This window comes from Stigmatopora nigra, chromosome 23 (assembly GCF_051989575.1).
Source record: "Stigmatopora nigra isolate UIUO_SnigA chromosome 23, RoL_Snig_1.1, whole genome shotgun sequence".
Classification (NCBI taxonomy): domain Eukaryota; kingdom Metazoa; phylum Chordata; class Actinopteri; order Syngnathiformes; family Syngnathidae; genus Stigmatopora; species Stigmatopora nigra.
This window is the reverse complement of record NC_135530.1, coordinates 159121-173012: the sequence shown is the minus strand read 5'-3', so window position 1 is coordinate 173012 and position 13892 is coordinate 159121. Positions and strand designations below refer to the sequence as shown.

Genomic DNA, 13892 nt, shown 5'->3' with positions numbered 1-13892 from the left:
CCCCCCATTCTCGGCCAAAGCATGCAAAGACCCTCCTTAAGTTGCGTCGCGCCACAGCTGTCTGCCGCTCTGAGCCGCCTGGCGCCATCCGCAAAGAATGCCTTCAGTGTAAATGAGAGGAAGGGAGGCGGGCCGAGAGAAAAAAAGAGAGAGAGAGAGAGCGAGCGATCGAGAGAGAGCAAGAGAGAGAGAGAGATAGAGAGGGGGTGGGAGGTAAGGGAGAAGGGAGGCCTAGACTGCTGCAACACTTGGCTCGCTCGCCTCTCCGGTCACTCTTCCGCACGCGAACCTGTTGAGCGTACGTCCTCACCTCGATCTTTGTCAGGGAGAAAGAGAGAGAGAAAGAGAGAAATAGAGAAAGAGTGTGTGTGTGTGAACGGCCACATTTGAGTGAGGAGGGAGAGAAAAAGGCCCTCATTCGATCGCGGCTCTCCCCCTCCGACTTCTCCATGTTGGACGTATCCAGTCGTGTGCGTCTCACTCGGGATGCGTCGATCGCTTGCTTCTGTCTGTGTGCGCAGGTGAGCGAGAGAGAACCTTGTGGATTTTAAGGCAAAGAAGAAAAAAAAAAACACAAGAACAAACAAACAAATAAACCAGCAAGAAGAAGCGAAGGAACAACAACAACAACAACAGCCAAAAAAAAAAACAACAACCAAGAAGTAGAAGAAGAACCCCAGGAAAGAAGCGATCGAGCGATGGAAGTAAGCGCGGCGGAGCAGCCCCGCTGGATGTCGCATCACCCGGCCGTCCTGAACGAGCAGCACCCCGGCTCGCACCACCCGGGCCTCGGCCACTCCTACATGGAGCCCGCGCAGTACCCGCTGGCCGAAGATGTGGATGTACTCTTTAACATCGACGCCCAGGGAAACCACGTCTCGCCCTACTACGGAAACTCGGTGCGGGCCGTGCAGAGGTACCCACCGCCCCCACATAGTAAGTGCACACAATTTTAACCAAAAAAAATCACTTTCATCAAATCTTGAAAACCTTGGAAAAATCGGCTTGATAACCTATAGGCCGCTGATTTTTTTCCTCTCTCTTAACGAGACAGAAGAGCGCGTATTTCACAGCGAAATGTTTTTTCGTTTTAATAAAAAAAAAAGTAAAAGTGGATTAATGGCAAAGGAAAAATCGCATTTGTTCAAGCATAATTCATCGGCAAATTTGATCAAAATAATTCGATTACGGTCGTTCAAAATAACAGGAGAGAAAATGAAAACCCAAAATACAAAACGTCGATTGTCCTTTCAGATTCAGGAAAAAAAAAATAAACTGGTTATTTACAAACGGGCATTTTGGGAATTCTTCAGTATTGTAACCTTTCACTTCCCGGACTGTCAATCACTAACAATGTTTTATTTTAAAAAAAAATCGAAGGTAAACTGCTCGCTTAAAAGGCTTTTAAATAATAATAATAATTGACTTGCTCGTTTGAAAAGCAAATTTTGGGCAATTACTAGCGCGACAAGAATGTGAATAATTAGTAAAGGGAAAAAATTAAATAACAACATCAACAATGCCAAGCTTATTGAGCCAATTTAGCCAATGTTTTGGATGGAAATATTCGTTGACTCGTGGTGTCTTTGAATTTCTAAAAGTGGAGCCCAGCCATTGTTTTTGGTTAACGCGTTCCTGCGTGTGGTGTGTGTGTGTGTGTGTGTGTGTGTGTTTACGTGTGTGCGCGCGTTTGTGTGTTTGGCGCCAGGTAGCCAAGTTTGCCGGCCGTCGCTGCTTCACGGCTCGCTGCCGTGGCTGGAGGCGGCGGGCGGCAAAGGCATCGGCGCGCACCACGGCGCCTCTCCGTGGAACCTCAGCCCCTTCCCCAAGAACCCCCTAAGCCACCATCACCACCACCCCCACCACCATCACGGCCCCCCGGCCGGCCTGTCCGTCTACCCCCCGGCCTCGTCGTCCGCGTCCTCGTCCTCGTCTTCCTCCTCCTCGTCCTCGTCGCTGGCCGGAGGACACTCTAGCCCGCACCTGTTTACCTTTCCGCCCACCCCGCCCAAGGACGTGTCGCCGGACCCGGGCCTGTCCACGCCGGCTTCCGGTGTCGGCGGAGGAGGAGGCGGGCGCCCCGAGGACAAGGAGTGCGTCAAGTACCAGGTGTCGCTGGCCGAGAGCATGAAGCTGGAGAACGGGCACGGCCGCGGGGTGGCGGCGGCGGCGGCGGCGGCGGCGGCGGCCGCGCTCGGTCCCGGAGGCGGACCCGGACCCGGACCCCCCGGATCGTCTTCGGCGGCCGCGGCCCACCATCACCCCATCGTCACTTACCCATCCTATGTCCCCGAATACGGGCCAGGCCTCTTCCCACCAAGTAGCCTGATAGGTGGGTCTTCTTCTACTTACGGTTCCAAAACAAGACCAAAAACAAGGTCGTGTTCAGGTAGGCCTCAGCACGCACTCTCCCGCAAAACACACCGAGCAAAATTGCGCTCCATAATCACATCGGTAGCGAGCAAACGCCCCAAAAAAAAGGATTTTTTTTTTCCATGTATTATTTTCCATTTCTTTTTTTTTTGCTAATGAGATTCAAATCAGACGGATTATGCGATGCATATCATCGGGATTATTATTATTAATGGGAGGATGATGTGCATTTAAAGACGTCACCCTCCGACTAATAGCACCCCTCGTCGCCGTACTATTTTTCTCTTTTTAATGGATGACGAGCACAATAGAAGACAATGGCACAAATGGCGCTGGCTTGGACTAGTGAACGCACGCACTCGCTCGCTCGTTCGCTGGCGTGCGCACGCCGGCTGTCACAATCACGGGGTAGTAATTAAAAAAAAATAACACGTCTGACAGTTCTATTTAATGAATTGTTGGGAGCGGACTTTATTGCGTCTCTTATTTTGTCAGCCTTAAATCAACGTTGCGCCCATTCTTGTTATTTTCATATCTCATTTGGAATTATGGATATCTTTTTTTTTTTTAAAAGGGGGATCTAGCGTGACCTCCAATTTATTCTTTCAAATTGTGATCTCTTTTGCTAATTTTCTTTGAATTATTCCACAATTGAAAATATTAATGACAGACTGCCCTCCCTTTTTTTTCTCTTTTTTTCCACCCACCGCAGTCCAAGCCGTTTGAAGCGGGTGACCGGAAAGACGCTTTCCTTTTTGTTTGTTTGTCGTTGCCGACGGGATAGGTCGCCGTTTGTGTGGTCGACTGCTGATTTGACTTGATAGCGAGACACAGCCAAAAAAAACAAAACAAAACAGGAATAACGTTAACGTGGCGTGGTCTTCCGCGCACTCGCACTGACCCGCCGCGCGTCTCTTTGTGTGTGTGTGTGTGTGTCTTTTGGCGGGCTCGTCCTCGGCAGAGGGCAGAGAGTGCGTGAACTGCGGCGCCACGTCCACCCCGCTGTGGCGGCGGGACGGCACGGGCCACTACCTGTGTAACGCCTGCGGCCTGTACCACAAGATGAACGGGCAGAACAGGCCCCTGATCAAGCCCAAGCGGCGGCTGGTACGTCAACGCGCCACGCTGGCATCTTGATGACATGTGCGTCTCTCTCTCTCTCTCTCTTTCTGTGTGTGTTTCCTCTCCAGGAAGAAGTAGGCCTATTAGCTGCAGGAAATTGACTCGACAAGTGCAGGTCTCTGCTTTCAGATCCTAAAAACAAAACAAAACAAAACAAAAAAAGACAGAAAAAAAAGCTGCACTGTGTATTCTCACTATTAGCATTTGAAAGACAAAAAGCAAAGAAGCGGACAATCGGGGGATTCTTACGGCCCCAGCAGACGGGTTGGGGGTGTCCAAAAACAAAACGGCAAAACGGCAAAACGGCAAATCCAACCGTTCGTTCCCTTTTTATTATTTTCGAATGACGTGCGACGAAAAGGAGCTTTCCGCTTCAGCCGTATCGTGGTTGGAAGCGGCATGCGGGCTGAAGGCCTTGAAAGCCTTGACTCTTCTCAAATAAGCCGCCAAATGTGCTCTTTTGGGACATCATTCATTTTGATTTTTGAATTGGGGCTAAAAAAAAAACGGAGAAAATAATTACGTCTGCAAACCTGGGAAATTATTTTTGTGAAAAGGAGAATAAAAATATGAGATTGTCCCGCACGGCTAAATTCAAGGGAAAGTTATTTTTTTTAATTTTTTTGCCGATAGCAATTTCCTTCATCTAGCTAGCTAGCCTCAGTCGACTTGAGTCCCGCTTAGTGTGAAACTGCCGTTTCCCGGCGCTCTTCCCTTTTAAGAGAGGGCCTCCGGCCCTATTTTGGACATCCCCGATTTGAGCTTCTCTGGAAAAATCTTTTGGGACGCCCTCAAAGCGGCGGCGCGGGATGCCAGATAAGCGCTGGCCATGGGTGCGCGCATTTGTTTGGGGTGCTTTTTTTTTGGCCCAGAGCCCCAACCTTTCTTGCCCCAAATTGGAAGGTAGGGGAGGGAAAGTGTGTGTGTGTGCGTGCGCGTTGAATTGGAGAAAAATCACCATGATGAAATTCCCTGGCGCTCACCTGCCTGTTGATTTGATTTTTTTTAGAGAGAGAGATTAGAACATCAATGTCAAGCATGCAGCAGCAGCATTTCAATCCATCATCAGCCCCCCCCCCCCTGCATGCATGCCTTTAATTAGCGCATCTCACCCAAAATAATCATTCCACCGGCATCTGACCGTGCGCCCCGTTTTTTTTTTGTTATTGTTGTTGACACCGTGCCGACATAGGCCCACTTTTTCTCTTTTTTATTTATTTATTTATTTTTTTGTCGGAGGAGGAGGAGGAGGAGGACATTTAATCAGATTTAATGGCGGCAGCGTGTCAAGGCTGCGCCTTTATCTCTGCTTTTATGTTTGGTGCAAATGTTGATTCTGCACCGGTGCTATTTTTAGCCGCCTAGCCTCCGCTCCTTTTGCTTTTTTTTTCTCTTTTTCCCTCAGCCCAACCTCCCCCCTCCCCCATTCTTCCCGTCTTCATTTCTAACCTTTGCAAAATTGTCAGAATTTTCGGGAATGGCCTCAGATTGTTGATTGTTTTTTTTTTTTGTCTTGTTCTCTTGTTTTTTTTCCTTGTTGTCGCCGTATTGCGGTTGCAGTCGGCGGCCAGGCGCGCCGGCACGTCCTGCGCCAACTGCCAGACCACCACCACCACGCTGTGGAGGCGGAACGCCAACGGCGACCCCGTCTGCAACGCCTGCGGACTCTACTTTAAGCTGCACAATGTAAGTTGACCCAAAAAAACGGAACAGGGGAGGGAAGCCGACGGGCCTTTTGCCTGGATGGACAATATTTTGTGGGAAAAAGGTTAAGACGAGTGTGGAAAAATGAATTTTGTCACCAAGTGGAGCTTTGGCAGAGCGTCTTCCGCCAGACCATCCATTTGCCCTCGTGCCACGCGTCATTTGTAGTTGACGCGGGCAAAGCTAAGCAAACTTTGCGCATTTCTCAATAAGGACTCGTCCATTGATTAGAGCTGCTAACCACTAAAAAGGGTGGAAGTTCCTTTTAAAAAATAGCATTTTTTTCTGACGCATTCCCCCAAAATGTGACGTTATTAGGAATAGTAAGTCGCGTGAAATAGAAGAGTGGGATTTCACTTCTCTAAATGAAGATGGCCTTTTGTCATTGTATTTAGGGGTCACAATATAGAATGCTTGGACTCAATATTCCCTATTTGCCCTTTTCTATTCTTATATGGTAATTCATCACCATGTCCTCCACGTTTCTTTTTTCAAACGGAGGCTTTTTAAAAGTCCCGTTTAGTGGGGAAAAAAAGAAATGTTCTTCTTTCAGATAGCGGCGTGGAGTCACCTTGCCCAGATTGCCCCCCCCCCACCCACCCCCCCACCGGCCCACCATCTTTGTTTTCCGCTCACGTCCCTCCCCCAGCGCTAATTGTCCCTGCACAAGCGCGGCTGATAAAGCGAATTAATGATTTTATTGGCAGCCGCCGTCAATCCGCCGGCTTGTGAATATTAAAGAAGGAGCTTAATTAAAATCCCATTAATTTTTTCTTCCCTTCCCCTGACCACCGTATCTGCCCCCCCCCCCCCCCCCACCGCCGTCAAAAGCTGTCAATTTCCATCCTGGGTGACGCTAATAATAACCACCGGGAGGGACGGAAACAGAATATTCCCAGGCCTCCTAAATGGTTTTTCCACCTTGCCGAGGGCCGAGAGAAGATTGTGTATGGGGCCGGCCCCTTGGCGCCGCCCCTACACAATATACAATGCGTTACTTTACGGGCCGGGAGTGGCTCCGATGCTTACAAACCATACGACATTTTGGGGGGGGGGGTGAAATTGGAACAACTATTGCTAAATAGGCTTCTGGCTTGAGCGGATGGTTTAGTGCGGCGGCAAATGTGCACATTGAGACGTTAAAGTTGACGGGCGCATTTCAAAAAGTCGCTCCGTTACGGCTGGCTCCACCCGGGTCGGGCAGGGGACCCGGTCGGCGGGCGGGGCCAATCGGCAAACAAACAAACAAACAAACCCCCCCCCCCCCTCCCAAAAAGCCGTCTTTGAGAACGGAGCCAGTCAGAAAGAAATCCCCGTTCCCATTTCTCCGGGAAGAAGAAACGCTCGGCAGAGATCGGGGAGCCGCCAGTCGGGCTCATCCGCCAGCGCCCCCACCCCACCAGCGAGCGCTCCCCCCCGGCAACAGCGAGCCCCTCTCTCCGTAATCCCGCCGGCGGCCCAAATTCCATCGTCTCCATTCCCGCCGGCTAAACCGCAGAGCGGCGAGTGCCGGGACCAGACGCTTCGAGGAGGACTTGGCCCACCGGGCCGACCTCCCCCGCCGCCACCTCCGTCCCTCCTGGCGCCGAGCGAGGCGCTCCGTTCCAAACGAGCAACCTAGCCCGCGGAAGGTCATTCTCCAGCCCCCGGTTAGCTAGCTAGGAGTGTCGTGGCGTTGGGTTAGCTGCATGGGAGTGTGCCGGAAATGGCGCTCCCCCGTGTTACCCGTGTTCCCCGTGTTACTCGTGTTCCCCGTGTTCCCCGCGTCCCCCGCGTTCCCCGCGTTCCCCGCGTCCCCCGCGTCCCCCGCGTCCCCCGCGTTCCCCGCATCCCCCGCGTTCCCCGCGTCCCCCGCCCTCCCGTACTAACCTGCCCTCTTCCGTGTCTTCCCTGTGGAGAGCAGATCAACCGACCTCTGACCATGAAGAAGGAAGGCATCCAGACGCGCAACCGCAAGATGTCCAGCAAGTCCAAGAAGAGCAAAAAGTCCCTGCAGGACGGCGTGGGCGTAGGCGTGGGCGTGGGCATGGGCGTGGGCGGCATGGACGACTTCTCCAAAAGCCTGATGGACAAGAGCGGCTCGTTCAGCCCGGCCGCCCTCTCCCGCCACATGTCCTCCTTCCCGCCCTTCTCGCACTCGGGCCACATGCTGAGCAGCCCCACGCCCATGCACCCTTCCTTTGCGCCTCACCACCCGTCCAGCATGGTGACGGCCATGGGCTAGGCGGGCGCGGTCCGGGCGGACCACCGGACGCCGCTTCCCATCATCCCTCCGAGGCTTCTCTGCTTTGAAATTCCACCCCGATCCACGGCCGGCGCCGCCATCTTTTTTTTTTTTGAAAGTCCCGGAGGTCGGAAGTCCCGCCCCCTCCGCCCCCTCCGCCCCCTCCGGTCCCTCCAATCCCGGCACTCATCCCCCGTCCCGAAAGGAGATGTCAAAAGGACCAACAGCAAAGGATGGCCGCTTTCTCCCCCGTATGCGTTTTGGAGCGGCGGCGGCGGCGACGACTCCCGGCTTCGCAGGGCGCTTGTGCCGGCCATACCGCATTCTATGTCCGCAGTTTGGACGCGCACCCCCCCTCCCCCCCCCCCCGCGAATTCCAAAGCCAAGAAGCTTTTCCCGTGGCGACCTCCAGCCTCCGCCGTGCACTTTTTGCGGACTACCTTGATGACTGAGGATCACGTTATTTTTATAAAATCTCAAAACGGGGGCAGAAGAAAAAAAACAACGGGAGATTTGATTCCTCCCGGGCGGGACGAGGATCTCCATTTGTGTACAAAAATCTCACGGCCAAAAGCCCCGCCCCTGCACCTGTGTAACAGGACGTTTGTACAAATTGTATGAAATACATTTAAGGACCCAAAAAAAAAAAAGAAACAAAAAAAAAAGGACACTCGAAGAAGGGTACGAGAAGACGAGCGAATCCATGTAAAGATAACGTCAACACCTATGCTTTTATTTTTGGATGTGCTTTAGGTCTCGGCCCGTGGCTTTGTGTTGACACGCGCACGTACGCACGCACGCACGCACGCACACATTTGACAGGTGATGATGATGATGATGAACATATGCATTGTGAAAAAAAAGAAGAAAAAAAAGTTCCTGTATTTGTTATTTGTATGTACAAAAAAAAAAAAAACAGAGTACCAAAAATACGAAAGAAACAAAGATGTAGAATTATTTCTTTATGTTATGCAGACTGAATGGTTGTAAAAATGGAATATTAATAATAATAATAATATGAATAATAATAATACTAATAATCACCAGTGTAAAATACGGCTGCTTTTTCTTGGGTTGTTTTTTTTTGTTGGCTAGAGAGAATCTCCCCGAGGGACCCCCCCTCCCCCTGTTTCAAAAATAATAAAACGAGTTGAATCTCTGTTAGCGTGGCCCTCCCCAGCCCTCTTTTCTCGGCCCGGTCGGCCGGCGGGAATAAAGCCCCGCGGGAAGCGCCACTCTAAACACCCGCAAATCAAACAACGGAAAGACGGACGTTGTTGCCGGGGAGGGACGGGAGGGACGGGAGGGACGGGAGGGACGGGAGGGACGGGAGGGACGGGAGGGACGGGAGGGACGGGAGGGCCGGGCCTGCCGGGCCTGCCGGGCCTGCCGCCTTTGCCTTTCTTCTCTGTGGCGTCGGGGGCATGGCATTTCTTCACCCTTTTTTTCCCCCTCCCAATCAAGCTGATGTTTTAGGAAGCCAGGAAGGCGCGCTGTCTGGTTGGCTGGCGTTCTGGCTGGCGTTCTGGCTGGCGTTCTGGCTGGCGTTCTGGCTGGCGTTCTGGCTGGCGTGCTGGCTGGCGTGCTGGCTCAGCATGCATCCCTCCTCATTTGTTTGGGAGCGCTGTGACCCATCGGGAGATCCGCTCCCTGTTTTCAGTAGCCGCTTCAAGCGCGGGATGGGATTTGAGTGTGTGTGTGTACACAGAGGGATAGGAAGCGAGATTTGCCCCACGCTCGGACACCCCCGCCCTCGCTCTGACCCCGAGCGCCGTCCGGCCGGCTCGGCTTTGCTCGGATCCCGTGGCTTTCCATGGGAGTTTTTTGTTGTCCCTCCTGGACTTTTCTTGTGGGCCTTTGGAAGGCGGGCCCTTTACCGTTTGTCTTTTAGCTTTTTTAGCTCCCGCCGTGATTCCACACGGAGATGATTTCAAGTGACACACGATGGTGGAGATTAACCATCATTCACGGGATTACATGCTTTATGTTTTTCTTTTTTAGTTTGGGAAAAGACCTCAAGGCTGAAGCGAGGCGCCATTGCGGGAGTTCCCCTCACTTGTTGACAAAAAAAAAGCCCAACACAAGCGGCGTGTGGCTTCCATTGTCTCGCTAACAATCGTAAATTTCCACCGTAATCTCCCGTCACCACGCGCAAGATAAAAGATAATTATCTCTTTTAGCGACGTGCCCCCGAGGCTTCTTGGACGGCCTCGCCGATGACGAGCGCAAAGCCGCGCGAAGCTGCGCGAAGCTGTGCGAAGCGGCGCACGCGGCGCCGTCCCGACGAGCCAGCCAAAAGCAGACTTTGCATTCAACGAACGTAGAGCGCCAGAGCCCCGCTGGCGGGGGGGGAAATAACGCGGCTACCACCCGCCGTCAAATCCGTCGGACGGACCGCGGCTCTTTAAATTCAAATGGTGGGCCTGCCGGAAAAAGACAAAAAAAAATGTCCTGGCGTTTGACAAATTTGGATTTACAAAGTTTTCTTGTGGAAGCCGCGTCCAGTTGACGTGCTTCAGTTGGAAACGTTTGCCCAGGGCTGAAGCTTCACCTTTTTTTGACACCCAAGGTTGATGAGAGTTGAAAAAGCAAAAACAAAGCAAGTCATGGGGGCGTCGTTTTCAAACCGTGAACCCCCTTCCACCCCCCACCCCCCAACAGTTTTGCTGAGCTGGCGACGCCCTGCTAACATTTGCATGAGCGCAACCGTCACTCACTGTTGTTATCTCCCCGTGTGTCTTCTTTTAATGGTGGTCGCTGTGGCGGCGGCGGCGGCAATTAGTCGGCCCCGCCGGCCCCGCCGGGGCACCTGTCGTAAATCTGGGACGGCGGCAGGTGCTGCTTGCTGACTTCTGCCCAACTTCTTGGCACGCTTTCTTTTACAAGGCGTACGCCAACTTTTCTTCTTTATTTTTTTTTGAAAGGAAAACACGCTAGTGTGTTGGCTAAGCCTCCAGCCAGTCTTTTGTCCTATCTTTCATCTTGACTCCCAACTTCTCCGGACACATGTCCCTCTTTTCAAAGGCCTGGCCAAGTTGCCGCGCTTATGGTTTGTGGTTTAACGCTTTGTTGCTCTCCAACGCCGGCGGGCTTCATTTTTTTTTTATTTATTTTTTTTTTTTACCGCTTCCGTGACAACGGGGGTCTCTACGGGGCCTCCGTTGGTCGAGCAGCCCATCCAAATCGAGGCTTAAAGTTTAACTGGGAATTGAAACGCTTGAGCGACGGCTGGCTGATTTTTCCTTTGTTTAGAGTCACGGCGAGCAAAATCAAAGGCGGTCCACCGGCCCACGCAAACGCCCGTGGCTGTTTCTATTGGGCCGGGCGGGTGAAGCGCTACGGACAAGCTTTGAATTTCTCCCGGCCGTTTTTATTGGTAGAAATATGGATATAGCTGTTTCCCGGAGGCAGGAGGCTCCTTCTTGCGTCAACCGGCACGTCACGCGACGCTCGGTTAGAAAGCGGGAATGCGCGGCACGGCGTGGGCCGGCCGGGTCGGCCGGCCCGTCCGCGCTCGGGGCAGAGCCAACTTGGGCCGACGCCGAGGGCCGACGCCAAGGGCCGGCCGGCCGCCGGAGCGGGAGGGAGTCGTCGACCGGGAAGTGAAAAGCGGCAGGTGCTCCGCTCCAACGGCGAGCCTCTATGTGGAGGAACTGGTTTGGTGAGGATGGGGGTGGCGGGGGAGGCGGGGGAGGAGGGGGAGGCGGGAGGGGCGGGGGATGGTCTTTTTTTTTTTTTAACCATCATTTCCCTGAAAAGCCGTGGAATGAGACAGCCAGTAACTGCCTACAAGGAAGAATTTCCAAACCTCCCCACACCCCCAGCCTCCCTCCCTCCCTCCCTCCCTCCCTCCCGAGTGAGGTCTTGTGAAACAAGAGCAAACCTGGCAGAAAACGGGCCAAAGTTTCCTTTGACTTTCCTAGCAAATCAATTGGGGCTTCTTTTCTTTTTTCTTCTTCCGCCAATGACCCCGAAGCCGCCGACGGGTCTCGCCCCGTTAGCCCCAGGCGGATCCCAAAAAGAAAAGAAAAGCGGGGGCCGGCCCCCATTGTGCCGCCGACTAGCTCAGTCACTCCGGGCCGCCGGGCCGTGTCGTCGCCGTAAAGCGGCTTCCACGTTGGCTTCCCGGTTGGCTTCCTCGTTGGCTTCCTGGCTGGCTTGGCGCTGCTTTTGGCTCCCCTCGCCAAACTTGACATTTTCCTCCGTCTGTCGGCGAGGCGCGCAAATCCGCAAAGTTGTTTTGGCGGCCGGCCGACAAGAGACTAAAGTCCAGAGAACTGTCCTTCTGCCGGGCCCATAGGGTGTGGGGGGGGGGGGGGGGGGGGGGTGTCCCGGGGGCAGGTGAGCCAAAGGTCGCTCTTAAATGGAAGCCATCACTCGCTTGACCCGTTGGAGCCTGTTGAAGCCCGCGGCCCGTCCAGACACGCCGTGGCCACAAAAGAAAGAAAGAGTTGGGCGGGCGGCGGCGTCCACGGTCACCTCGCCTGGCTTTCCTTCCGTCACATTGGCCGCCGCGTTTGGCGCTATTCCAAATCTTTTGGTCAAAAGTGGAAAGTAGTCAAATGGGGCAGCTGAACCCAAGCTTGCAAATAAAGCAGCCAAAGTAAGAGCATTTACAAAAGACCATCATCCATCCAGCCATCCATTCTTTTTCAACACTCCTTGCCAGGAGACTATTTACAAATGGATATACTATGAATAAATATATATATATATATATATATATATATATATATATATATATATATATATATATATATATATATATATATATATATATATATATATATATATATATATATATATATATATATATATATATATATATATATATATATATATATATATATATATATATATATATATATATATATATATATATATATATATATATATATATATATATATATATATATATATATATATATATATATATATATATATATATATATATATATATATATATATATATATATATATATATATATATATATATATATATATATATATATATATATATATATATATATATATATATATATATATATTTGTATGTATTTTGGGAGAAAACATTGGCAGGCGTGCCCTTCCAATGCAATTGACTTGATTTTTTCACAGTTTGTGGCAGGACAAGAAAGAGTTACAATCAAAGTTACAACTCAAAGTCAACTTGAAATATTTGGACACTGAGGTTGCCATTGAAAGCAAGACTTGGGGCAGGCAGCTCGGTAATCTCATAAAAACGCATCGTTTAACACAGTGCATTACGGTAATGCACCCAAATGCCAACTTCCATCAAATCGGTAGAAGAAGAAAAAAAAAAAAAACATGGCGACCATAAACATCAGCTGTGTTTTGTGTGCGCGTTGCTGTTCGTTCTCCATTGTTTGGCTTTACTATTTGATTGTTTTCAAATGGTCCGAACGGCCCGTCAAACGTCCACAAGACGTTTGAACGTTGAAACGTGCACTTTTTTTTTTTGCTCAAACGGACGCACGACAATGTGTCTTTGGAAAGACGCCTTCGTGCGTGCGTGCCTTCGTGCGTGCGTGCGTGCGTGCGTGCGTGCGTGCGTGCGTGCGTGCGTGCGTGCGTACTCATGGACTGGCCGCTGAAGAAATGTGCTGGTTGAAGAAACAAACGTAAGTGGATGTTTGCACTTTTTGTTTTTACATGTCATTGCACTCGTTTCCTGACACTAAAGGCAATTTATTGCCATTTGAATTCTACCTGGGCTGGGATGATACTTTAAGGGTTCGAAGTTTGGGAATGGGGTATTTGCGCTGAGCAAATAAGACTTTTTGTGTGCGTGTGTGTGAGTGTATGGATTACGCACCCCCCCCCCCCCCCCCGCACCACCTTTCAAATGGCCAAGCGCGCTCATAAATCAGCAGTGTTGTTGACACGCCACTCGCAACTTTGAAAGGTTGAATGAGTGCAGTGGCGGCGGCGGCGCGTCCACTTTAAAGCCCCCATCTCCCAAGCCCCCCCAACAATGAAAAGAGTGGTAATCCGAGATGCGCACTTGTTTTGGAGGGGGCCAGCTCCACCCCGCATTCGTTTGTCCTTATTGAGTGCTGAATGTCCATTTCCCTAGGGTGTTTATCAATATCTCTTTTTTTTTGCTACAGAGACTCTTCGGGGGGGGGGGGGCGCTTTTGGAGAGCACGCGTCGCCCACCTAAAGCGTCGCCCACCTAAAGCCTCGCCCACCTAAAGCGTCGCCCACCTACACGGATGTGTCGCTTGTTCAAGAAAAGCACGGTAAGAGTTTTTTTTTTATTTTTTATTGAAATGATGCTTCTGTCATGTCGATCCAACGTACGTAGCAGGACAAATGCAGCCTATGGAATACTTGTCACCCCCTATTTGTGCCGTCAAGCCCCTAAACAACGAGCGTAAGATATGAATAAGTCTGCATATCCTGGTCGGCCAAGAATAGTCAGACCCGTCCAATCACTTTCTTTCTC

General features: G+C 51.2%; 1 protein-coding gene and 1 long non-coding RNA gene across 12 annotated transcripts in view; both read left to right on the top strand.

Moving 5' to 3' along the window:
• The first annotated feature begins 60 nt into the window (after positions 1-60).
• Positions 61-8587, top strand: gata3 (GATA binding protein 3). Of its 10 annotated transcripts, none has more exons than XM_077709282.1 (5): positions 61-936; positions 1709-2389; positions 3564-3610; positions 5056-5181; positions 7098-7261. In XM_077709282.1, the coding sequence occupies exons 1-5, from the start codon at positions 699-701 to the stop codon at positions 7116-7118; spliced, it is 1113 nt and encodes a 370-aa protein (XP_077565408.1). In that variant the 5' UTR covers positions 61-698; the 3' UTR covers positions 7119-7261. The 10 variants fall into 10 exon arrangements, with proteins under 10 accessions (XP_077565408.1, XP_077565411.1, XP_077565409.1 ...); XM_077709286.1 differs by lacking the exon at positions 3564-3610 and adding an exon at positions 3335-3480 and having other exon boundaries at positions 71-936; positions 5056-5185; positions 7103-8587; XM_077709281.1 differs by lacking the exon at positions 3564-3610 and adding an exon at positions 3335-3480 and having other exon boundaries at positions 71-936.
• A 4979-nt stretch (positions 8588-13566) lies between these two features.
• Positions 13567-13892, top strand: part of LOC144180952 (uncharacterized) — a 42670-nt gene continuing 42344 nt past the window's right edge. For both annotated transcript variants that reach the window (XR_013324575.1, XR_013324574.1), the window contains exon 1: positions 13567-13686. This is a non-coding gene — a long non-coding RNA (uncharacterized LOC144180952). The remainder of the gene's footprint in view (positions 13687-13892) is intronic.

Excerpts from the sequence above, each read along its gene's own strand:
- gata3 (XM_077709286.1), top strand. The coding sequence starts at position 699 with ATGGAAGTAAGCGCGGCGGAGCAGCCCCGCTGGATGTCGCATCACCCG. Across the intron at positions 2,390-3,334 it reads AAAAACAAGGTCGTGTTCAG|AGGGCAGAGAGTGCGTGAAC; the intron begins GTAGGCCTCAGC and ends CGTCCTCGGCAG. Across the intron at positions 3,481-5,055 it reads TCAAGCCCAAGCGGCGGCTG|TCGGCGGCCAGGCGCGCCGG; the intron begins GTACGTCAACGC and ends TTGCGGTTGCAG.